Source organism: Elaeis guineensis, chromosome 13 (assembly GCF_000442705.2).
Source record: "Elaeis guineensis isolate ETL-2024a chromosome 13, EG11, whole genome shotgun sequence".
Taxonomy (NCBI): domain Eukaryota; kingdom Viridiplantae; phylum Streptophyta; class Magnoliopsida; order Arecales; family Arecaceae; genus Elaeis; species Elaeis guineensis.
Window position 1 is genome coordinate 73634520 of NC_026005.2, and position 25248 is coordinate 73659767.

General features: G+C 38.4%; 1 protein-coding gene across 1 annotated transcript; it reads right to left on the bottom strand.

The window, feature by feature from the left end:
• Positions 1-208: 208 nt before the first annotated feature.
• LOC140853204 (uncharacterized) lies at positions 209-2024 on the bottom strand. Its single transcript, XM_073247297.1, has 3 exons — positions 1981-2024; positions 1013-1094; positions 209-902 (listed from the first exon to the last, which is right to left on the bottom strand). Exons 1-3 carry the CDS (start codon positions 1990-1992, stop codon positions 334-336), a joined length of 663 nt encoding a protein of 220 aa, XP_073103398.1. The 5' UTR covers positions 1993-2024; the 3' UTR covers positions 209-333.
• Positions 2025-25248: the final 23224 nt, after the last annotated feature.

Below are 25248 nucleotides of genomic sequence, written 5' to 3' on the forward strand. Positions count from 1 at the left end.
GTGACCTAAATATACCATTATGCACCCTTAGCAGAACTTACAGTTGTACCAATGAAAATCTTGTATCTGAGAGTTCTCACCATTTAACTTCCCAATAGGCTCTTCTTCTTCTGGCTGATACAAATTCGTTTATTTTTGGTGCAAAACACTAAGGAAAAAAAAAAAAAAAAAAACTTCACATTATCAAGCATAAAATCCTTTCACACAATATTCCAAAACAAAATTACACCAAAATAACATGTTATTTCCTCATTAGTCTCCCATAGATCCAACATGCTTCACCCATAATACTGCTATTATTTTTGACAATTGGAAAAACACGGAAACACATGATCACATAATGGTACATGACGTTGATGGATCCTCCTCATAGAACAATAACTGGTATCCTCCATGAGAAGTTCCACCATAGACTGGTGGTGGTGGTGGACCATCAGCTACACATCCGTAGACCCTCCCACAAGAGCAACATCGAGACCCTCCATGGTATCCCACATAGCAAGGCATCCAGCAACAAACCGGCACGACCGGTGGGTCTCGTGGTGCAGGTTTTGGCTTTGGATCAGGTGTCGGATTTGGTTTTGGGTCCGGGTTTGTCTTCTGGTCGGGGCTTTTAGGGTCCTTGGGACGGTCCAGTATTATGATTTTAATGTCTTTGATCACCTTGCAGGGTTCTGGCGTAGGTTCTTTTTGGGTTGTTTGTTCCTTTTTACCCTTGGCGTCCTTTTTGGATGGAGTCCCCTTCTTGTCCTTGGGAGGGTCCGGTACAATTTGGATGTCTTTGATCACCTTGCAGGCCTTGCAGCGGAGCTTGTTGGAGAGCTTCTGGGGATCGAATGGGCCAGAGACTGTGACTGTATTGTTCTTCTCGTCATAGGAGATGGTTGTTATGTTCTCTCGTTCTTTGTCGATTGAAATCATGGGAGGGAATCGGATGATTGGTACACTCGTTAGTAGCTAAAATATTGGATTTGAATGGAGGCACTGAATTGGGAGAGGTTTAATTACGTACCTTGCAGCTTGCATAGAGTCTTTTGAATCTTCTTGTAGCAAAGATTGCAGCCTAGGTCAACTTTTATAGCTAACTTGGAGATCTATGGCATGATTTATTAAGAGAATGAGAAAATAATATAAATGACTAGAGGTATAAATGAGTCGAGCTGCTCATGAGCTATTTAAACTCGACTCAAGTTTAAACTTAATTCGACTATTATCAAGCTCGAATAATTTTTGAAGTCCAGTTCAAGTATCAGGATATTCATCTTCATCTATTCAAGTTTATATATATTTTTAATAATAATATTTTTACTTATAACACACACACAAACATATATATATATTCATCTTCAAAATCAAAATCAATTCGAATATGGTTCAGTTGATGTTAGAGCCGAGTCGAAGGATCCTAGCTAGGGAATATGGGAAAATAAAGGTGATATATGAATGATGATACCATTGTCTTAATATGATTATGAAAGAAATAAGGGAGAAAAAAAAATGAAGGAAATAAAGAAAGAAGATGACAAAAATGTATTTATTTGCTTTTCTAAAAAGGAAGCATTTGACCTACTGTTAGAGTGAAAAAGTGTGTGCGTGGAAAATAAAAAAAGAAAAAAAAAAGGGAAATTTGAAACTTGCTTTCACTAATAGATTTAGAAATAATTTAAAAATAATTATGATCCTAAGCTAATAGAGAAAGGATCTATATCAAAGTTAAAAAATAGTAGATTGATCTAAACAAAAAGGAAGAAAAGATTCAAGAGTGATGAAAAGATGCGCCTCTAATTTTGATTCTGATAAGAATATAAAAATAAGAATACCGAAGTTTCACACTATTGTTAACATAAAACTATAAATTTTAGGGAAAAGATCGTGATATTATGAGATACATAAGTGAAATGAGTTACAATCATCATAAGTCTTTGAAACTAACATAGAGAATATGCAATAAATAATTTTGAAGGGACGAGAATTTCCAACCTTACCCGCCATTGCTGGATTAAAGCTCGATCCTAATACCCACCGGCGAGGGGAGTGCTAGGGTACATAGCCTTTTAACGCCTTTTATAACGCGGGGACCGACGGAAAGAGAATAGGGGGGCGTGACTGGGAGCGCACCCACAATTATGGGAGCCCCCTTTTTTTGTTTTTTCCTCTCTTTTTTTACGTAAGTGGAACTGTGGAAATGCAAATGGTAACATTTTTTAATGAACTGCACATCCACCAAGGTAACTTTTCGTATTTGTCATCAAAAGAAACGTCATCGCCAGAACAGCTCGATCATTCTCCATTTTGGAAGGAAGGAAAAAAAGTGATAGCACGTTGCACTAAGGGAATGTTTGATTGGAAGATATCGAGCCCTCCAACGAAAATTAAAAAGAGTGTCTGATTCAACCAAACGTATTAAAAAATATTAGATGCGAACCAAACATATCTAAAAATATTAAACTAGCATATTTAAGATAAGATGTAAGAGAAGATCTAGAAAGTGGATGTAGATATGGAAGAAGATCCATTGTATTAGGAATAGAATCTGACTTTCTTCAAAAGAAATATTGCACCTCAAGCTCTTAAATATTCTGCATGAAAATCCATAAAATGCTGTAAAAAATCACTGTCATTGCATCGATGCCAATGACCGCATGAGAATCGGCAGACCAGTGCAAAAAAGTTCTTGCACTCTAGTTCTCATGCTCCAAGTGTTACACCGATAGATCCCATATGTCAACGGCAAATTACCTTACACTCTAGTGTTTTTTTTTTTTTTTTAGTTTTTAATTTTAAGTTGGGTGTCTCGTATTATATTCGGGAGGGGCAGATCCTTTATAAAATTGAAAGTGATAAATTACGATCTGGATGGGAAATCATGGGAGCCACCATTGAAGCATTCTCTTGCTGCCTTCCACTTTGATGGGGACGGTGTAAAGTCTTTCTTTTTTTTTGGTAGAAGTGTAGAGGTCTCTTTATGGTCTCTTTATGTATTAAAATATAAAATGCTGACAAACAAAGCCAATGCTAGGGCTGCCTTTTGTTTTATGGGGCTCCGGGGCCTGATCCACTTCAAGGCTGTCTTTGTACCATGAGGCTGATGTTATCCACGCGAGTCAAGTCAATGGAAGTTAGCTCTGACAGGCTGATCTACCCTGTCTACTTGCATACTTGCGAGTGGTGATCTCTGTACCTTGGAAGTGGTTTCATCTAATTTTAGGATACATCAGGTAGAGCGTGTCAGACTCCTGAAATAAAAATGAGAATGATCCATTCCAGTTATTTGATCTCAAAAAATTTTATTTTTATTTTAATTTTTTAAAAAAATAACGTATCCTAATCTTTAAAATCTAATTTTTATATTTTTTTAATTATCAAATTTCATTCTGATCCTAATTTTAGTCACAAATTAAATATATCAAAAGATAAAATCATTTCGATTTTCATTTAATCCATTTTGATTTCGATTCTGGTCTCAAACCAAACACATCTTTGAGACTCCTATCTTGTGAATCCATGAAACTTGGAATCCTAAGTTGGTCTACTCAACAGTATGGCAGACAAATCATGATCATCAAAAAATTTAGACTGCACTTTGGGACTTTGAAATTCTAGGCACTAATCTAGTTCCATCTCTATTAATCCCATTCAAAGCATGTGCAACCTAGCATATATCTAAGAAATGGCTGATTTCTAGATGTTCGGGGTTGCACTAGAAGGATATAACTAGGCATTATCCTTGTAGCACAAAATGTAGCCCAGACCTTCGGGATAATTTATCCATTCGTGACAAGATCCTGAGAATGAACCTGACTTATGCTCGTCTACGTGGAATGGATACAATTCACTACAAAAAATTGGAATTTTATTGGATCAGACATGAAAATCTCCAAGGAAAAGACCAAACACAAATAAGTTGAGCAAGAGTGCAGTCTAGTTTAAGGCATTAATATGATAATAGACCACTTGCATCACATGCAAATTGTATGTTGTTATATAGGTTTCACTAAGATTTTATGGATACAACAATAATGTGAGGCCACCTTAGAGTAGCGCAAATCTATGTTAAGAAAGATTTTCTTCTGATTTTTGAAAGAAATGGCAACGAAAAGAAGATACATCCTTCTTAGAGGAAGGGTTGCTGAGGTGCATAATTATTCTTATAAGGGTCCTAACAAAATGACAAATGGATGGAAAAGAGGTAGCCACGTGATGCTATCCATGTACATGCCAAAGATCTACCACGATCGAAGGAACCACAAATTATTGTTGGCATTTCAAAAAATAACTAGATCATACAATCTAATTTAACAATATTTTGTATCTCTTTCGAAAGAGAGGGAGGCTAAGGTTACCTTGGCCCCCCAAGATGAGGGAGGGGGAGAAAGAGGCAAAGCAGATGAAGGTAAAGGAAATGACAAATGATAAGATTTGGGGGTGTGAAAGGGAATGAATGTAAAACCTAATATGAGACTTTATATTGCAACACTGATTGCATCAGATTACAGATGTGAACAAATTGAGGAAAATGAGCAAATATGATAGAGATATGGAAATGAAAAGGTGGACAGATTGATGGCTGGGTCAATGCTATCTTTCTGAGCTTTGTCTGTTTTTACCCCAACATATGCAGGAATAGAATTTTTCTTTTGACATTACTTTACCAATCCCCAAAATATGCAAACATAAGTCTATATTCTGTAATGGAAAAAACAAGCAAAATTGTTTGTATTTCCTATTACAAAATCGGTTGCAATTGGAAGCAACATCCAAAAGAGATGCGGCACCACACTTCAACCAATAAAATTTCCAATTCTATATTTTATTATTTAATATATTCAAATTTAAAATTACTATAACATAATATATTATTGTTATAATATTTAATAAAGTTTTCTAAATGTATATTACAACAATAATTGGTGTTTTATTGTTGATGATATAGCTATCATTTTATGATCATAGCATGCTTGTTTAATTAATTCTATTATAAATGAATAGTATGGTTACCAGAATATATTTAACAGCTATAATATCAAATTATTTTATAGTGTTATATTGATATAATTATTATAGCAATTATTTTGATAGTAATTTGTAATATTATTGCATTTTTTTGTTATGGTTATAAAATTATATAATAAGTAATGTACTATAATATAAAGGTAAAAAGTTTATTGTTTTCCGATGATAACCTTACAGGATTATTTATAGACCTATCTTATCTATTGTAGCACCATAAAACTAAGTAGCTGTGATTGTATTTGTAATTTTCAATTACAAAAAATGAAAAAGAAATAGCTTTTGCAATTGTAAAATATCAAAAATAGCATTTTTAGTTGCAAACTATATTTAGCTTGTCTGAAATCTAATTGTGGGCAACACATATATCTTCTAATCAAATATCTAACTTGATTGGAGAGAAGGAAGAATTCTTTCAATCTATTCAACTTGAATCTCTCAAAATGATATAAGAAAATATAGAAAATTTGGTAATGTTAGAGTCTTTGTCCTTTTTTTTTTTCATTGATCAATAATAAATTGAAATACAAAACCTCTGTTTATACTAGTTAAGTCTTCCCTTCCATAATTCAAATTGGATTGCTCTTCTAGTTTGAACAATACTTAGCATTTTCAAAATGACATGATTGGTGGAAGCAAATACAAAAAAAAAAAAAAAAATCCTAAATGAATAGGTCTTGGTTCCTACATTGACATTATCTTTGGATACTCTACCAAAATTTTTCTATATTGAAAGTTACATCCGATCAAAATATCTCCCAAAAAGAAAAATTTCAGTTTGATTGATCTATTTTAAAATTTAAATGTTGAAATTTGGTACCATTCACTCATCGCGCTACACCCTTAAAATGGTGGCACCATATCATAAAGCTTGAAAAGTCATCTGATGTAAAAAAAAATCATCTTGATCTAGTGTCATATGATCAAACTATGGTTTCCAAAAGTTTAGTACATGATTTGACTTTCTGATATGATAAATTTTACTTCTAGACCATATTTAATTCTTTTTATAATGGCAAAAAGTGGTCCACATTACTTTTAGTGATCCTCTTTGATCAATATCAAATGGAACCAAGATTTTTAGCTCGGCCAAGACCTTAGTTTATAAGGCAACTTTGGATACAATATATGCAAAATTCTTGGCCTATTTTCTCGAGCAAGATAAATCGACAAATTCATTATAACAAAAATAAATTTTGATGACAAATTGCTTGTAACATTTCTTATAACATGCTACTATTTTTTTTATTGTATTTTCATAAAAATTCCTTTATCTTTCAATAAGTATTTTTTTATTAGCAGCATATTATTATAAATGCTACTATAAATTTATATTTTATGGTATATTACTTAAAGTGTGAGAAACTAAAATTACTATTATTAATTTAACTAATATGCCCATAAATAATATGATAATTTATGAAATTTTAAAAATTTACTATTAAATCTTAAATTATTAATTTTTATATAGAGCTTAATATAGTCATATCGATTTCATAAAATATATTATTATATATATATTCTTAATATTACTTATTTAATGACATGAATGCATGTTAATAAGTTAAATAAACTATGCTTATAAGCAAATAATACAAGTTATAGGTTAGTGGTTAAGAGTTTGCCATTCAAATAAGAGATCATTGATATATGACAGAATTAAAACTTTAAAGTAACTTATATATGCCACTAAAATAAAAATTTTATCGATATTTTTTTGAAAATACTGATAATTAATTACCAACACCATCTTAAGATGGTATATAAAACAAATACCACAAAAATACCAATAAAGGTATTTGTGGCATTCTTTGAATTGAAACTTTAAAATCATTTACATATGCAGCTAAAATAAAAATTTATATCGATATTTTTTGAAAATATTAATAATTAATTACTGACACTATCTTAAGACGGTATATTAGAAAATACCACAAACATATCGATAAAGGTATTTGCAATATTTTTCCTGGCTTATAGTGGTACTTAAAAAATGCCACTGATGGCCATTTAATTTTTTATAGTAAAAATCCAAGACATGGGCTAATACGATATTAATGATATCAAAAAAATATTTTTTAAGCATTTTCTTTTCTTAAATAAGATTTTTAATTAATAAGTATTGAAATTTTTTGGAGGCCAGGAGGGCCTAATCCCCACCTTCTACCCTATTACTATCCTACACTCAAGGGATGACTCCCACTAGAATACAACTCCCACCCTCTTGCCATATAGCATTTAGGAAAGCTTTTGATGATCAATAAATCTTAAAATCAAAAAATATTTTGACCAGACTTAAAATCAATACTTAATATATTTTTTTTATATTTGTTATTTATTATATTGATCAATATAAATCGAGATCTTAGTTTATTTCAGTCTGGGCCATTTACCAAGATTTATATCAAAATTTTAAAAAATTTAGATAGCATAAAAATTCACTTTTACTTTAATTCCACGTACTGTGATGGGCATGCCTCATGTAAGCGTACAATTCCAGATCAATTATGTGTCAGATATATTATATTATATATATAGTTAAAAAATTTAAATAATATTTTTTGATCATTTTTTTTTTGGATAGAATCATGGATCTTACAGATAATATCAAAATGAATTTAGCTCATGGGCTTATGAACAAAAGGCCCGCAATATGAACGTTTTTGGGCTTGACCGGGAGAAGAAAGATAGGACTAGGACTTAAACAAGGAGAGTACATAAGATCCGCATCAGTTGCGTGCTTAATCCCATATCTGTTATGTATTTGATAAATCTTAGATGTATATAATCAGTTTTTATTTGGACAACGTCATGAGCTGGTCCATACCACTTCAATAATGATGGGATGTTTTGGCTTGTGGTAACTTATCAGTTGTGATTTTTCACGGACTGTTTGTCTGGCAGTCTCTTGACCTGAAGTCAACAAATAGTCCAACATTGACAGAGAAGCTTTCCAAGTATCTTGATGTCCATCACATAGGGATTGAAGCGACTATTTTTTTCAAAAAACATGAAGGGGATCCAAACCACGCCACTGCCACTCATTGCATGGGGTCCTGAACAGACCAAGCGTAATTCTGGAAACCTTAAAGGACTAGAATATTTTGAATTATCCGCTGATTATTTTGATATCTGTGGAGGTGGAAAAATAATCGAGTTCGGAGTGTTGTGACATGGATCTATCAACGAATCAGATTCAGATCAAATTTGAATATCTAGATCCGGATCTGATCTTAATTACTGATATCGGATTCGAACCCGAATATCTGATGGGTCAGATCTTGAAGTACCAGACTCGGATCTGGTTCGAGAGCTGAAACTCATTTCAAAGTCATTTAGGACACCAATAGCGATCGAAAGATCGAATTTCGGTGGAGACAGAGGTGGAGAGAAGAATGGCCGGATGGCGGTGGAGATGATGCAAGGCAAGAGAGGAGGGTGGAGCGGCGGAGCCGCGAAGGCAGCGAAAGGGGGAGAGGCAGAGAGGAGATCGGATCTTGATGGAGGGAGAGGAAGCCGGGAGTGGAGAGGACGAAGGCTGGCATCATCAGAGAGATCAGATCTGACGGAGGGATCTCGATGGAGAGGGATAGCAGGGACAGAGAGACAGAGAGAGAGAGAGGGAGATTGAGAGATAGAGAAAAGGAGAGGATCTCCTCCATCCACGACCTTGGTGTCGGGGTCCAGCCGTTGGCGAGGGATCTCACGGTGGAGAAGGAGAGGCAGGACACCCGGAGCGGGAGAGGAGGGGAAAGAGAGGCCCCGAGGAGACAGAGAGACAGAGAGAGGGAGATTGAGAGACTGAGAGAGGGATGAAGAATTCGAGAATGGGGATGTGGGAATTGGGATCACGGTCTCAGACTCTCAGTCATCTAGGATTTCTTTGCCTTTGAAAATTTTAGACCATTGGATCTCTAATCTAATGGTTCAAAATATTTTTAATATATATATAATATTATTATATTATATTATTCGGATCTCAAGTCTATCAGATCTGAATATTAAATATCCAGATCCTATCCATTTATATTATGATTTATCGGGTCGGATCCGGATCCGAGTAAACGGGTCGATGCTAGTTCCAGACCCGGGCCATCAGGTAAATATCCATGGGTTCAGGCCTGACCCGATCGTTGACAGCTCTACTTTGACATCTATGCATTGTGTGACCTAATACTTGATTCATGCGAAGGAAGATGACACTCCATTCGTATGAAAGATACAATCACAACCTCTCACTTGGAAGATGAAAGGATTTGCCGCTTAGCTACAAACTTAGGAGTAGATTCAGTTGCATTATATAAAATATTTGTTTGAGTGGGGCTTAAAAACTTTCTGAGATGATTTAAAAATTAAATAAAATTAATAAAATTTAATTATATAAAAATTATAAAACTTACAGAACAACAAAAATAAAAATGATCAAATCGCAAGCATGTTGGACATGTCTAAGACGTATTTCTGTCCCTCATATAGAAATATCTGAAAATACCATCCAAAATATGATCGATATCCTCCATCTACGAGCATGATCATGGAGAGGTTGATGAAGACTCTTTTGCATCCAAGAAAAGAAGAAGAAATATTTAGTAGAAAAAGAAGTATTAGAGAAAGCTTAGAAAGAAGAAGAAGAGAAGGCCCTTGGATAATTTGCTTAGGTCTCAAGGAGGCCTCTTTTATAGCCAACCAATATGACCATTTGTGGTCATTTGGGCTTTTATTGATCATTAAAGCCTTTAATAAGGAGCCCACCAGTTAGAAATAAAAATAAGATTAAATTGCATGATCATTGGTAATTGAAGCCCAATATCAGAAATTAAAATCATAATAATAAAGAGATTAAAATATTTAAATAATAAAATTTAAAAATAAGATTAAAATGCTTGGAGAGAATTTTAGAAAAATTTGAGTTTTCTTTTTGGATTCTCTCTAAAATCCCCACAAAACTCAAAAGTTTTAAAAAATTATAAAATAAAATAATATAAATTTTTGGATGCTTATACTATACAATGATAAGGTGACTTAACCTTACTTAGTGTGAATAATTTTTATCTGAAGAAAATGGAGTGAATAGATCTTAAACTATGTTTCTTTGATCCAAACTTCAACTACCGCATACATAATACAATTTTCCATTCGAGTCTCTACATTAGTGGTCCTGTATATGTATCTTGATTTTTTATGAGAGTTACTAAAGATCGTCTCTATCTTATGTCTGCAGTCATGTATAGATACTCTTATATAGGTGAGCTCCTCTGGAATGTGTGTAGCATCATATCTTGAAGAATATTCTCGGATCTCATTGAGAGATAAACTCTTCCTAACTACTACATAGGAGCACTAATCATTATAGAGTGGATAGAGTTTGTGACTCCTATATCAGATAAACTGGTGGGATACCATTGCTAGTGATGATCGATGGAGCTAACTTGGATACATGGATGACACTGGAGTATCAGATCGACATCTATTTGGCTCAATTAATTAAACTGGATCTTGATTTAGTTCTTATTTCTTCTATTTTGAGTTTTATTATGAGATTTTGTAAATCTAGTCCAATTGAGTCAAATGATTGGATCTCGTTAGCCAGTTTATTTTTATTTAGTTGATTCTAGTCTATTTTAGTTAGCTAGGACTAGTTTAATTTAAATTGAGATTTTCAATAGAGATAAGGAATTCTAAGTGGTTTTAGTGTTTAAAAGTAGAAGAGTCCAGGTGGTTTGTTTTATGTTTAGTTTAGCCTATAAAAGGTTTGTTAAAAAAAAAAGAATGCAGAATTTTTTTGAGAATAAATATTTCACATCTCCTCTTTCTTCCTCCTCTCTTTCTCTTCTTCTCTTATTCCTCTCTATTTCTCTCCTCTCTCCTCTTTTATTCCCTCTAAATTAAATTTTGCACTATGATTCTATTGTTGAAGTTCTAACTACACAACGACATCCATTGACCCTACCTTGCGATCAATCCAAATGCGAACGTCTTTGATCTCCAAAAAAATTGAACTCACTCCTTTGGGCTTATTTGACGTGTCTCTTGTGAAATCTCTTTAGTTGGTATTTTTTTTAAATTATTATTGATTTTCTCTACGAGTTCCTATTCTTAATTATTAGATTTGCATGTTAAAGATCTAGAGATATATCCTAATCATAGTGGTTTCTTAATCGCCTATGATCCATCGAATTTAGATCTAGAATTCATCCACCATCTGTTTAATTTCTTTTCTTCAGTCTGATTATAGTTTAATTATCAAGGTAGAAACTTGAATAGATCTGTTTGTCTGCTGAATTATTAGTTAATTACTGATCTTAATCTTTTTGTATGAGTTTTAAATTGCATGTCGCATTTTTAGAACCATAGCATCTGATTTCTAGATCATGTCCCATATCAATTTTGGTATCAGAGCCTATAGGTTTGATTAGGCTAATTAGAATCTGCATTAGGTTTAAATTCTGTACTAAAATCTGCATACAAATTTTCAGATCCGTTCTAAAATCTTCTACAAAAATGTAGAGCAAATGACATCAGAAAATTCTAAAATTTGGTGAAAAAAACCTAACTTATTAAAGAGTCTATGGTTAAAATTTTATTAAATTCTAAAATCTCTAGGATCCTCAACTTATTCTCGTAAGCTGCCCTGTACCAGAAATTCTATACGGTCAGGAATTCTACAGTGAGCAATCTTGAAAGATTTTAAGAGTCCTGTCCCTAGAATACTTCTAAAATCATGAAATTTTGTGACTAGAGTCATGACTCATCTAAGAAATGATGTTTTGAATTTTGTTTCAATCAGAGGTCCATAGATCATCAAGATTAGTATTGAAATCTGCTGATCGTTAAGAATTTGCATAGAAAATTTCTTTTTGAAACTTTACATTTGGCGACTAGTGTATGCCAACTAGATTAGGGGTCAAGTACTTATGATGGCATTCGTCATCTACATCTAGTATGAATCCCAATATAACAGCTATGTTTGAAAGCATGATGGAGCAATTAACAAATTTAAACACAGACTTTAGGAATTTGAGTGATGACATGCGAAATACAAATAATGCAGTTCAAAACTTAACCGCTAGAGTAGTGATTTTAGAAAAGAAACATCCCAATCAGGTTAATTTTGAGACTCTTCAGAAAATCACTGGACATAAAAATTCTAGAGCTCGTCAGAAAATGGACCCAGGCCAACTCCTCTCAGACGACCACCTAACCTTGATACCCCACCTGTGCCCCTAGCTCAGAGAGGACTTTAATTCCTCAGGGTCAGATATGGGTTGTAGATTAGATATGAGCTCCTATCGTGAGCCCATGGATCAAGATGAGCGTGTCCTAAGAAATGTTAAGGTAGAAGCACCCAGCTTTGATGGTTCGCTTGACTTTAAGGAGTATTTAGACTGGGAGGTAGATATAGACCACTTCTTCGAGTGATATGACATGTCGAAGTCCAAAAAATTAGTTTGCTAAAATAAAGTTAATCAGTCAATCTAAGTATATTGACATAATTAGAGCATCTAGCTGAGCATAGGAGACAAGAGTCTATAGAAACTTGGGAGGAGAAGAAAGAAAGGCTACGTCAGAAATACCTTCTCACATCCTACAAACAACGTCTCCTGATCAATGGCAGAGGATGACTCAAGGAAATCGACCTGTCTCGGAGTACATAATAAAATTTGATGAATTTCTTATGCGATGTAGTGCCACAAAGGATAGGATGTCACTTTATCAGATTCAGAGCTGGCCTCCAGGAGGACATCCAGCGAGAGCTATTTTTATGTGAGGTGACCTCCTTAGAGTATGCCTATTAGTTAGCATAGGATGTTGAAAGATTTCAAAGGTATCTGATTTCTCTCGATCTGACCTGAGCCACCTACCCCTACAGATCCTAGACCTAACACTAGTCAAATCCCTACCTATCGACCTTCGATTGTGGATTCTCTAATGGAAGAAGTGGTAAGGGGAAGGGAATACTAGAGACACCAAATACTAGTGGATCTATTACACTACCCAGATGTTTTAAATGCTAAGGCTATGGACATTATCTACACAATGCCCTTCTAGAGCCTTACACTTAGGAGAAACTGAAGAGAAAGAACCTGAGTGTGGTGAAACTAAAAAGGAGAAGTTTATGAGGTTGATCCCAAGTTAGCTAAGAAATTTGAGGAAGATGAAGATGTTCTAGGCTATATTCAGATAGAGCAAGATTCTAAAGAGAGATTAGGAGTGATCAGATGCATAGTCTCTCAGCCAAAAGAAAGCAAAGATTGGCAACGTACGGCTATTTTTCATACCTATGCAAGCATGGTGATAAAGCATGTAAGGTGATCATAGATAATGGAAGTTATATAATTACAATCTCCATTGATGCCGTATCCCGTCTAGGTTTAGCACTGTAGATCATCTGAGTCCCTATAAAGTCTCATGGGTAGATGCATCATTTATCCCAATCAAGCATAGGTGCCTAGTTCCTATTCAATTCTATTCCTATCAAGATAAAATCTGATGGATGTACTATCGATGGAGGTTGGTAGTATTATTTTAAGAAGGCCATGGTTATACGACCAGGATGTCATACTCTTTGGATGATCAAATTCGTATAGTTTTTGAGATAAAAAAAAAAATTACGATCAAATCTTCTCCACCCAAGACTACTTCTAAGAAAGAAACTGTGGGAGCTAAAGTTAGCACTAAGAAAAATGATCTACATTTAATAAGTGTTAAAAAATTTGAGAAGGAAATGACTGAAGGATCATCGATTTGGATCTTAGCTGTCAAGAAAGTTCATGAAGCACCCCAGATCGAGTATCCTCAGGAGATAGTTTCTCTTCTTGATGAATTTAAGGATATTTTCTTCGAAGATCTCCCAGACCATTTACCACCGATGCGTGATATTCAGTATGCTATAGATCTAGTTTCGAAATCCACTCTATCACATTTGTCACATTACCGATTAAACCCTACTGAGCATGCTGAGTTAAAAAGACAAGTTGAAGAGCTTCTAAAAAAAGCATTGGTTAGAGAGATTTTGAGTCATGTATGGTGCCGTACTTCTTACTCCGAAGAAAGATATCTGGAGAATGTACGTGGATAGCCACACCATTAATAAGATTACTGTTAAGTATCATTTTTTAATTCTTGACTAGATGATATGTGAATATGATGGCAGGATCCACCATCTTTTCAAGAATAGACCTTAAAAGTGGATACCATCAGATGAGAATTAGGCCTGGAGATGAATGAAAAATCATCTTCAAGATAAAGAATGGTCTTTATGAATGGTTAGTCATACTTTTGGCTTGTCCAATGCATTTAGTACTTTTATGAGGATTATGACTCAGGTATTATGGCCATTCATTGCATATTCATTGTCGTATACTTCGATGATATCCTCATCTATAGTCGATCTAGGGATGATTACTTAGACCATCTTCGACAGATTTATTTGACCCTTAGAGCTGAGAGCCTTTATGCGAACCTAAAGAAATGTGACTTTATGATTGATCGAATAATTTTTTAAGATTTTGTAGTGAATCCTGAGGGTGTATCTGCTAATCCTGAAAAGATCAAAGCAATAGTTGAGTGGCTAGTGCCTCAGAGTGTACATGACATTCATATTTTTCATGGCCTAGGACCTTCTACCATCGATTCATTAGATGCTTTAATACTATCATGGTCCCTATTATGAATTGCATTAGGAAGAAAACCTTTGAGTGGACAACAGCTGCCAATAAAGCTTTCTATGAGATTAAAGAGAAGATGACCCATGCACCTATTTTGCATCTTCCTGATTTTTCAAAGGTTTTTGAGGTTGCATGTGATGCATTAGGTGTAGGCATAGGAGAAATTTTGAGTCAAAAAGGTTATCTTGTGGTATATTCTAGTGAGAAATTAAATGATGCAAAACTTAAGTATTCTACATATGACAAGAAATTTTATGCGATAGTTCAGTTTTTAAATATTGGAGACATTATTTGCTACCGCAAGAATTTATCTTTATTCTGACCATGAAGCCCTTAGATTTTTAAATTTCTAGAAGAAACTAAATCCTAGACATGCTAAATGAGTTGAATTTCTTCAAGCCTATACTTTTGTTCTAAAGCATCGAATAGGAGTAGAAAATCGAGCTGTGGTGCACTCAGCCGAAGAGTTTTTCTACTTTCGACTATTAGTGTTGAAGTTGTAGGGTTGGAAAAGCTTAAAGAAGAATATGTAGAGTACCCTGACTTTAAGGACGTTTATTCCTCATTTCAGCAAAGACCATCTAGAGAGTATAGTGATTATGTTTTGCAAGATGGCTATTTGTTTAGAAACAATAAATTATGTATCCCTCGAACATCAGTCCGAGATTTTTTTTGTGTGGGAATTACATGCTAGTGGACTAGCTGGACACTTTGGTAGAAATAAAATCATTGAACTGTAAAGAATCAATTCTATTGGCCTAGTTTGAAGCATGATGTTGCCCAGATAGTTGCCCAATACCAGACTTCACTTTGGTAAAATAGCACAAGCAAAATACTGACTTTATACCCCACTACCTGTGCCTGACTGTCCATGGTAAGATGTTAGCATGGATTTTGTTTTAGGATTGCCACGAACAGCCAGAAAGAATGATTTAATTTGCGTGGTAGTGGATAGATTTTCAAAAATGATTCATTTTTATCTTATCTTAAAATATCTGATGCTTCAAAAGTAGTCCGATTATATTTTGATGAAATCGTTAAGTTGTATTGATTGCCGAAGACAATAATATTTGATAGGGACATTAGATTTATGAGCTATTTTTAAAAAATCTAATAGCATTTAATGGAGAAAAAATTAAAATGTTCTTCATCATATCACCTACAAACTGATGGCCAAACTGAAGCCGTAAATAGAAGTTTAGATAATTTATTTCGATGTTTGGTAGGTGAGCATGTAAGTAATTGGGATCTTTTTTACCTAGAGCTTAGTTTGCATATAACAGTTCTATCAATAGGTCCATTGGCATGAGTCCATTTGAGATAGTGCATGGTTATAAACCTAGGAAGCTAGTTGATCTTATCTCATTACCATTGCATGCTAGAGTGTTAGAGTTAGCAGAATCATTTGCACAGCATGTCAAGAGTTTGCATATAAACAAATTTGTAAAAAGATTAATATCATCAATCAACTGTATAAACACTTAGCAGATTCTCATAGACAAGTTCAAATTTTATTGAGGGTGATTATATTATGCTATGGATTAGGCCAAAATGGTTTTCTCTAAGAACTATTAAGAAATTACATGCATGTGGATTAGGTCCATTCAAGATCTTAAAGAAACTAGAATCGAATGCATATATTATAGATTTACCATCTGATTATGGTATTAGCTTTACCTTTAACATTTTGGATCTAATAAGATATAAGGAGCCAATAATAATACCCAATGATCCGTTTGAGCCTAATCTTTCAATTGAGAGTGAACCCCAACCTGAGTGTCTACAGCTCAAAATAACTAAGAGACATGATCAAATCGAAAGTATTCTGGATAAGTAAATTGTTTCCACCAGGAATTGAGACTACCAGTGGTATCTAATTTGATGGCAAGGGAGATCGGAGACTGAAGATACCTAGATTATCCAAGAGCAGCTGCAGGGGATTGACCTAGATCTACTGGAGCATTATCAGAGTAGAGCCGATTTTTTCTTGACGAAGTCGAGTTCTTTTCTCTCCAAAGAAATTGGTGCGGACACCATCACTAGTGATGATCGATCGGAGCCAACTTGGACACATGGACAACACTGGAGTACCAGATCGACATCTATTTGGCTCAATTAATTAAATTGGATCTTGATTTAGTTTTTTATTTCTTCTATTTTGAGTTTTAGTTATGAGATCTTATAAATCTAGCCCAATTGAGTCAATTGGATTGGATCTCGTTAGCCAATTCATTTTTATTTAGTTGATTCTAGTCTATTTTAGTTGGGCTAGGACTAGTTTAATTTAAATTGGGATTTTGGATAGGGATAAGGAGTCCTAAGTGGTTTTGGTATTTAAAAGTAGAAGAGTTCCAGATGGTTTGTTCTATGTTTAGTTTAGCCTATAAAAGTTTATTAAAAAAAAAAAGAATGCAAAATTTTTTGAGAATAAAATATTTCACATCTCCTCTTTCTTCCTCCTCTTCTTCCTCTTATTCTCTTCCTACTTTCTCCCCTCTCTTCTCTTTTATTTCCCTCTAAATTAAATTATGTACTATGATTTCATTGTTGAAGTTTCAATCTATGTAATGACATCCATTGATCGTACCTTGCGATCACTCCAAAATGCGAACATCTTTGATCTCCAAGGAAATTAAACTCGCTCCTTCAGGGCTTATTTGATGTCTCTCATGAAATCTCTTCAATCAATATTTTTTAAAAATTATTATTGATTTTCTCTACGAATTCTTATTCCTTAATTATTAGATTTGCATGTTAAAGATCTAGAGATATATCTTAATCATAGATGGTTTCTTAATCGCCTATGATCCATAGAACTTTAGATCTAGAATTCATCCGCCATCTGCTTAATTTCTTTTCTTTAATCTGATTATATCTTAATCATCGAGGTAGGAACTTGAATAGATCTGTTTGTCTGCTTAATTATTAGTTAATTGTTGATCTTAATCTTTTTGCATGGGTTTTAAATTGCATGTCGCATCTGTAGAATCATAGCATCTAAATTTTAGATCATGTCTCGCATCATAAACCATATATGCTCTCTGATCCATCAATCAGCTTGTTCTACCAGACTGAATCTCCTTCAAGGAATCTCCTGTTACTGAGGTTGGGTTTCCACTGCTGGAAGGTCCTTTATAGGCTAAGGCCCATCCTCCTCAATGACTCTAGGACTTTAGACCTATTTAAGCTTTTTATAAGGCAATCTACAAGATTAAGATTAGTTGCAACTAATCATTTAATCCTTACTATTTCATATAATTTTATTCCTTGAGTTATCCACTTGTCAAATTTTTGTTTGAAAAAAAAGGATCAAGCCTTTTTATTACACATTAATTTATAATAAACACATTTAAGAAAAATATGACGATCGATACAGCCGTCATGTATGATAATTCTTTATGTTAATAGAGAAAATATAAATATAACTGATTTATATTATTTCTAAATAATACAATATAAAATTTCAAACATGTGTTCTGGTACATAACTACAAGAACAATGCTAGCTAGAATAACACCACTCTCATATAGAAAAAACACAACTGAAATATGATTGTCAAGTCCCTATTCCTAGCATGCTTTAAGATATTGGGTAGTGGTTGCTAGTGAAGGACCAAATGAAAGTCCTGCAAATTTTCTATGCAAGACTTTGTCTTAATGAAGCATTTCCAATGATGACAAACAGTAAGTAAACACACATGTCGCATATCAAAAATAAACTACATCCAAAAAATAATATGATTGAGCAGACAAACAATAAATTAGATCAGACTATGTCTAAATGGAATATATAATCAATTCATAACTATAAGTGATAAAAATATTTTTTTTCTTTAAAAAAATGGAGATATTGAACAGCAGCTCTGCAATACAAACTTTCCACTGATACTAGGGAGATACTCACACGATATACAGCATAGCAACCCGTAGTTGTTAACTAGTATCTAAGGATTATTGAATGGAAACAATTTCCCTTCATGATAAATCTAGATAAAATGGTTAAAAAAAATAAATAAATAAAAACAAAGAAAGAAGGAAAAGTGGGAAAAAGAGCAATTAATGTTACACTGCAGAGTGCCAAAACTTTATCAATCTTGAAACAGGGAAACTTCACTAGATTTACCTTGAGGAATGTCAGCCACAAATGATGGACACATCAGCTAAACTATATATAATGTCCTAAGATAGCAATAACTATTTCACAGACCCAATTCAGTACCTCTGTGCCTGCAATCATTTGTCATGTCCAAAGTCATGCATTCTCATTTTAATTCAAATGAGCTGGAGCATCAGTGCCCCACCAATATTCAGCCATAATAATCTCATATAAAGAAGAGAGACACCTAGGGTGACCAAATTAACTTCCCTGATCTACCATAATTTAAAGTATGGACCAATATGCCAAATTAGTCATTATGGCTCACTAAATAAAACTATTCGAGCATGCATGAATCCGTCAATTTAGATTTATTAACAACTCGTAAAGTATTAAGATTCATGAAAAGCCCATAAGAACTGGATATCAGCAAATTCCTCTAATTATTCACTTTAGCTTGCCCTTGCCTGACCAATTTATCCCTGAAAATTGGTTTGAAAGTCGATTTAATTGATTGCCATAAGGGAAGAGTAAGGCACCAACAAGGGTCTTGAAGTTGAAGCATAAGCCACTTTTACCTAGTGGTTTTCTTCAGCATAAAAATAATTTGGTGGCTTTAAGTGGGGGTATATGTATTGTGCCTTACAGAATGCGGACCACCCTGCTCATCAATCATTCTAGGTCAGCCCAATAAACAGTGGGTTAACTTGCAGGTTTATAGTCATTTTAATAACTTGAAGCCAGACCCATAAGAAGACAGGCCTAAATCATAGACCTGAACAAACTTCTAAATGTTGCTATCCGATCCTATTAGGAAATCAGCCCTGATAATATATATGGAATGCATATAATTAGTATGGTTGATCAAAAAAAAAAAAATTAATGCAAAGGAAATAACTAAATGAATCTGTTCATGCAGCTGAACTACAGAGATCAGATAGTCTGGTGTTAAAAAATAAAGACTCAAAACATAAAATGCTCAAAGATAAGCTCAAGATAAAGTCTACACCACAGTAAACGGAGGGCCATTGTGATGTAACCCTGAGGCCAAAGTAAACATTAGTCTTTTTTAACAGAGGCCATAGAAAACATTAGCTCCCCCAAAAATTGGGTAAGTATCCCAACGATGTTTGTTAGTTTGTGCATTCTTCTTATGGGAAATATCCTAAAATATTATCTCAAGATTCATCTGGTATCTTTTGCGAGCATGATCGTGGAAGAGGTTGATGAATACCCTTTCAGCATCTAGATAAAAAAGAAAAAATATTATAATAGAAAAGAGATGTATTACAGAAAGCTTAGAAAGAAAAAAAAGAGAAGGCTCTTGGATAACTTGCTTATAATGTCTCAATGTGGCCTTTTATTTTTTTATAGCCAATCAATATATGGTTGTTTGTGACCGTTTGCACTTTTATTGGCTCATTAAAGTTTTTAATATGGAATCCAATTATCAAAAAAAATGAAATTAAATACACATGACCGATGGTAATTAGGAGCCCAACGGTAAAAAGTTAAAATAATAAAGAGATTAAAATATTTAAATGATAAAATTTAAATATAAAATTAAAATGCTTGGAGGAAAATTTTAAGGAAAATTTTGAGTTTCCTTTTTGGATTCTCTCCAACAATATTCTGAAGAATAATTCTATTAAAAGACCATAATGGCAGGCTATGTTTATTTAAATAAATTTTTTTTTTGGAGGAAAACACTTGAGAAAAAAAAAGTTCTCATCATCGAGCATAAAATCCTTTCACATACCAACAATATTCCTAAATAACAATACACCAAAATAACATTTTATTCCCTCATTACTCTCCCATAGATCTAGCATGCTTCATCCTTATTACTTTTATTATTTTTGACAAAGGAAAAACACGAAAACACATGATCACATGAAGGTACATGATGCTGGTTAGTCCTTCTTGCAAATACACTTGCATCCTCCATGACAGGTTCCCCGATACACACGATTTTAATTTGGTTGATCACCTTGCAGTCTTCTTCTTGGGGAGGTGCTTTCTTCGGGGGTTCCACCGTAATTTGGATGCTTATAATCACATTGCAGTCCTTGCAGCTGAGCTTGTTGCAGAGCTCCTGGGCGTCGAATTTGCCGGAGATCGTGACAGTATTGGTCTTCTCATAGTAGGTGTTTAATTGTTACGTTCTCTTTTTCTTAATTTGTTTATGGAAATTATTGCGGCCAATCGCCTCGTCGTCCGATCATCGAAAAACGTGCATCTACAAAATGAAGTCCGCACTGACCGGAGGCGGCTCCGACGGGGACCCTCCGACGGTCAAGTCAGAGAGGTGACTGGGCAACAGTGAAATGTAGACAGAGAGCTCTGAAAGAGAGAGAGAGGGAGAGAGGAGCGAGCCTGTGCTTTCAGGAGAGACGGAGCGGATCGATCCCTTGCAATGTTGCATTCCCCGGTTTATATAGTGGAGCACGGTATGGCGCCGTCATTAATGGCGCGGACAAGTGAGGAACTGTCAACTCACTGTAGGCGGTCAGAGTCGCCGTGAAAATGTCACGTCGCCGCGCGGCTGTCAAATCACCAGGGTTGACAATGCCCTCAGCGGGACAATGCCCCTAGATAGCCGTGCCGCATGTCGCTGTCAGAGCTGACAAGGTCTGGCGGCTGTACGGCGGTCGGAGGAGTCGGCCGACCCTAGGTCGGTGGCCAGCAGAGTGGCGTCGGGTTCCTCTGTCGGTCAGCGAGTTTCATGTGAGTTGGCCATCAGATCTCTGGGTTTAATCGGTCGGGATGGATACGCCCGACATATCCCCAGTCGGCGATGGACCGTTGAATGGCCGGTAGTGGCGTCAGTCGGTCGCCCCGACCGACAATCGGTCGCCCCGACCGACAATCGGTCGGTCTATCGGCCAGTCGGAGTTGTCCGTCGGAGTCGGTCGGGCCGCCAGTCGGTCGGTCGGGCCGTTAGCCGGTCGGGCCGTCAGTCGGTCGGGCCATCGACCGTCGGAGTCGGTCGCCCCGACCGACAATCGGTCGGTCTGTCGGCCAGTCGGAGTCGGTCGGGCCGTTAGTCGGTCGGTCGGTCGGTATCCCCCAACAGTTGCCCCCCTCCACTCCTAAGTCGGGTGGCGAGCTGGCCGATGCTTTCGTTCGGGCAGCAATCCCAGACGACTGGGAGTGGATTTGTCGCATGCGTAGATCCGACCGTACCGCCGGCTGATCCGATGTCATACGCCTCATAAATACCAAGCGATCCGGATGTCTAGTCGGTGTCAGAAGTCACGTCGGCGTCAGGTGTCAGACATCACGTCTTGTCGTCGTCAGATGTTGCGTCGGTGTCAGAAGATCGGGCGCTGGACGATACGGCGTCAGACGGCCGGATATTCGGCACCGATCGCGGAAGTGTGGACCGCTGTTAAGTGTCCCATCGGGAACGCGAATCGGTGCGGGCGCATAAATGCGGAACCGCGTCCGCGCGCCGCGTGTCGAGGTGGTTGGCCGGCGCCCCCTCCGGCATTTAATGTGGGCGGTGCGGCCATCCCGGGACGGGGCGCGCCGAATACTCCGCCAACCGGCGAGCGCCACGCGTCGTGCATCTGCGGGTCTTCGGTCGGCGCGGAAGCATCTCGGCCGTCGGTCGGCCCTATATATATAGGACCTCCCGGACCCATGACCCACACTTGCCATTTCACTGGGGAAACTCTGTCCGGGCGATTTCTCGGTCGTCGCGGGCAGAGCTCTCTTGCTTCCGGAGGGATCCATCTGGTTCGTGGTCCCATCTTCTTCTTCTTCCTCTTCTTCTCTTTCTTCTTCTTCTTTATTCGGTTCCAGTGCAATGACCAGGAAACCGACTCAGGGAGCTCGGTCGGGGAACCCAACCGACGACTCCCGATCGGCTCCGAAAGATGAGGCCTCCTCGCTTTCGGGGCCGAATGTCGATCGGCTTCGGGAGCAATATCGCATCCCGGAGCAGTTTCGGCTCTCCGCTCCAGGGGCCGGCGGTCGGGTCAACAGCCCTCCGCCTGGTGATCTGGCGCTATATGTTGAAGACCTTCGCGCGGGTCTTCGGCTTCCAATTCTGGAGTTTGTCCGGAATTTATTAGATTATTACGGACTTTGTCCGACGCAACTGGCACCAAACTCTGTCTGTTTAATCATTTCCTTCGCGCTGTTGTATCAGCTCTTGCCGACCAACCCTCGCGTTTCACTCTTCCGGGCATTCTTTGTGCTCCGACCCCACCCTAAAGCCCGAGGGTGGTGGCTCTTCAACCCCCGGAAGGGTCTTGCCTTCATCACCGGTCTTCCATCATCCATTCATGGGTGGAAGAACCAATTTTTCTTTGTTTCCTCCTCTTCTCCTTGGGGCTTCCCTTCCCGCTGGGGTGTGCCCCGAACCGAAGCCAACGACAACAGTCGGGTGGAGGCGGACGACCGGGAGGACTTCCACCGACTGAAAGACATGTCGGTCCCGAAGCAGAGGGAGCTTGTTACCGAACAAGCTCTCTATGATGCTGGCTTGAGTCTGGTCCCCCGAATAGGTATCGCCCGATCCCCCGGTCTTTCTTTTCGTTCGGCTCTTGGTCCAATCTTTAACATTTTTGTCGGTATTGCAGGGACACCTCCAAGGATGCGGCCGACAGACGCCGAGATTCGGCGGTTTGCCACGAGGAAGAGGCCAGCATCGGGGGCTGGTCCTTCGCGCCCCCCGAAGAAACCTGCTCCAGCGGCGCCGACCGTCGAGGCATCGGCGACGGACCAGTCGGAGCCCGTAATAGCCCTCGCGGCTCCGATGGTTCACGCGGAGGAGAGACCGGCCGAGGAGGTGGCCGAGGGAACATCGGCGACTTCGCCTGTGCGGGTGGAGCCGGATGACGTTCGGAAAACCGAACATCGTCCGACGGCGTCTGTTGGCGCGACGGGGGGCGCCGGGTCGAACTCCAGCATCCCCTCGCTACCGGTCCCGTCGGTCGAGGCAGCTGATCGGGGGAAAGCCCCGATGGAGCCCGCAGACGAGACAAGGTCGGGGAGCCGATCTGCGCCTCCCAGCGCGTACTACCCCGAAGGAGCATCGGCGTTGGCCGACCACAACCTTGCGAGGAGGTTGTGTCAGGGGATCCTCCTCCCAGCCGACGTAGAGTCGCTGCGATCTCGGCAGGTGACCGAGATGCTGTCGCGGTTCTACCCGACCATGGTTGAGGTAAGCTTCGCATCACTTCTTCTTTCCCTTAGAAATTTTCCTTGTTATGCGATTCTAACGAAGCCTTTTCAATCGGCAGCTGATCTTCACGATGTCCGAACTGGAGGCCGGGTACCGAAGGTTCGACAACGTTCGGGCAGCTTACAAGGAGAGGTCGGCGGCGGCCGAAGCGGAGAGGGCGATGTTGGCCGACCAACTTCAGCAATCGGCCGACCGGGAGGCCAAGTTAGTTGACGAGGTCTCCCGGCTTGGGTCCGAACTTCGGTCGGCCAAGAAGGAGGCCAGGCATAAGGGTCGGGCCGTGCGTCGTCTTCGGCGCGAACGAGACGGTGCCACCGCCGAACTCCAAGGGGAATGCGAGCAACTTCGGGTCAGTCTGGAGAAGCTCGCCGATGCCGAAGAGGAGCTATCCATCACCCAGATCGACGCCGAAATGGCGAAGGTTGAGGCGGAGTCGGCGAGGGAGTCGCTCGCCCGTGCGGAGGACGAGGCAAGGTCGGCGAAAGAGTCGGCCGATCGGGCGGTGGAAGACTTCCGGGCTTTCGACCAATACCGGGAGGAGATGCTCGAGTCGGGCTTCGCCTCATACCGGGTCGGGTTCGAGGACGGTTGGGACGCCGTCCATGCCTTGTACCCGGAGCTGGACGTCAGCCGCGTCGTCCCGTCGTTAGCCGAGGAGGAAGGAGCCGAAGGGGAAGGAACCGAGGAGATGGCCGACCAGCCGTCGGGAGGCGTCGTCGTGGCGGAGGAAGCCATCCCGGAGCAGGCGCCGACCGATATCCCCTCACCGACCGAAGCCCCTCCTTCAGCCGCCGACCCAACACCGCTTATGGCCGACACGCCGGTCATCCCCGATCCTCCGTCGGTCGAGGAGATCGACTAGGACAGATGATCGGGCCCTGCCGACTATCTTTACTTTTTTATTTTCTGAAGAAATATATGTAATCGGGCTTCGATCCGACTTTGTAATTTCCCTTCAGTAATGAATGAAACTTCTTCCTTTCTCCTTTTGTTTGTAATGCCGAACCTTTCTGCGATGTCGAACGTGAGTCGCTAACTTAAGTAAGTCGCTAACTCACGTAAGTCGGTAGGACTTCAACAACTTGTGCAGCCCCGAAAGTAGAGTGCGTCCCGACTTTGGGTCGGCTTCTTGTAGTCGAGCTCATTAGTCGGGCGCGTCTTGTTGAGTCGGGAGCCGACCGAACCTGGTAAAGGTTCGGTAGTCGGGCTTTCATAGACGCGTTCAGTCGAATGTCATCCGGCGCAGTGTCGGGGGAACGATAGTAAGTCGGGTCCCCATGC

What these genes read in the sequence shown, in the direction of transcription:
- LOC140853204 (XM_073247297.1), bottom strand. An exon ending in GACTCTATGCAAGCTGCAAG is followed by an intron (nt 903 to 1,012) that starts GTACGTAATTAA and finishes CAATCGACAAAG; the next exon opens with AACGAGAGAACATAACAACC.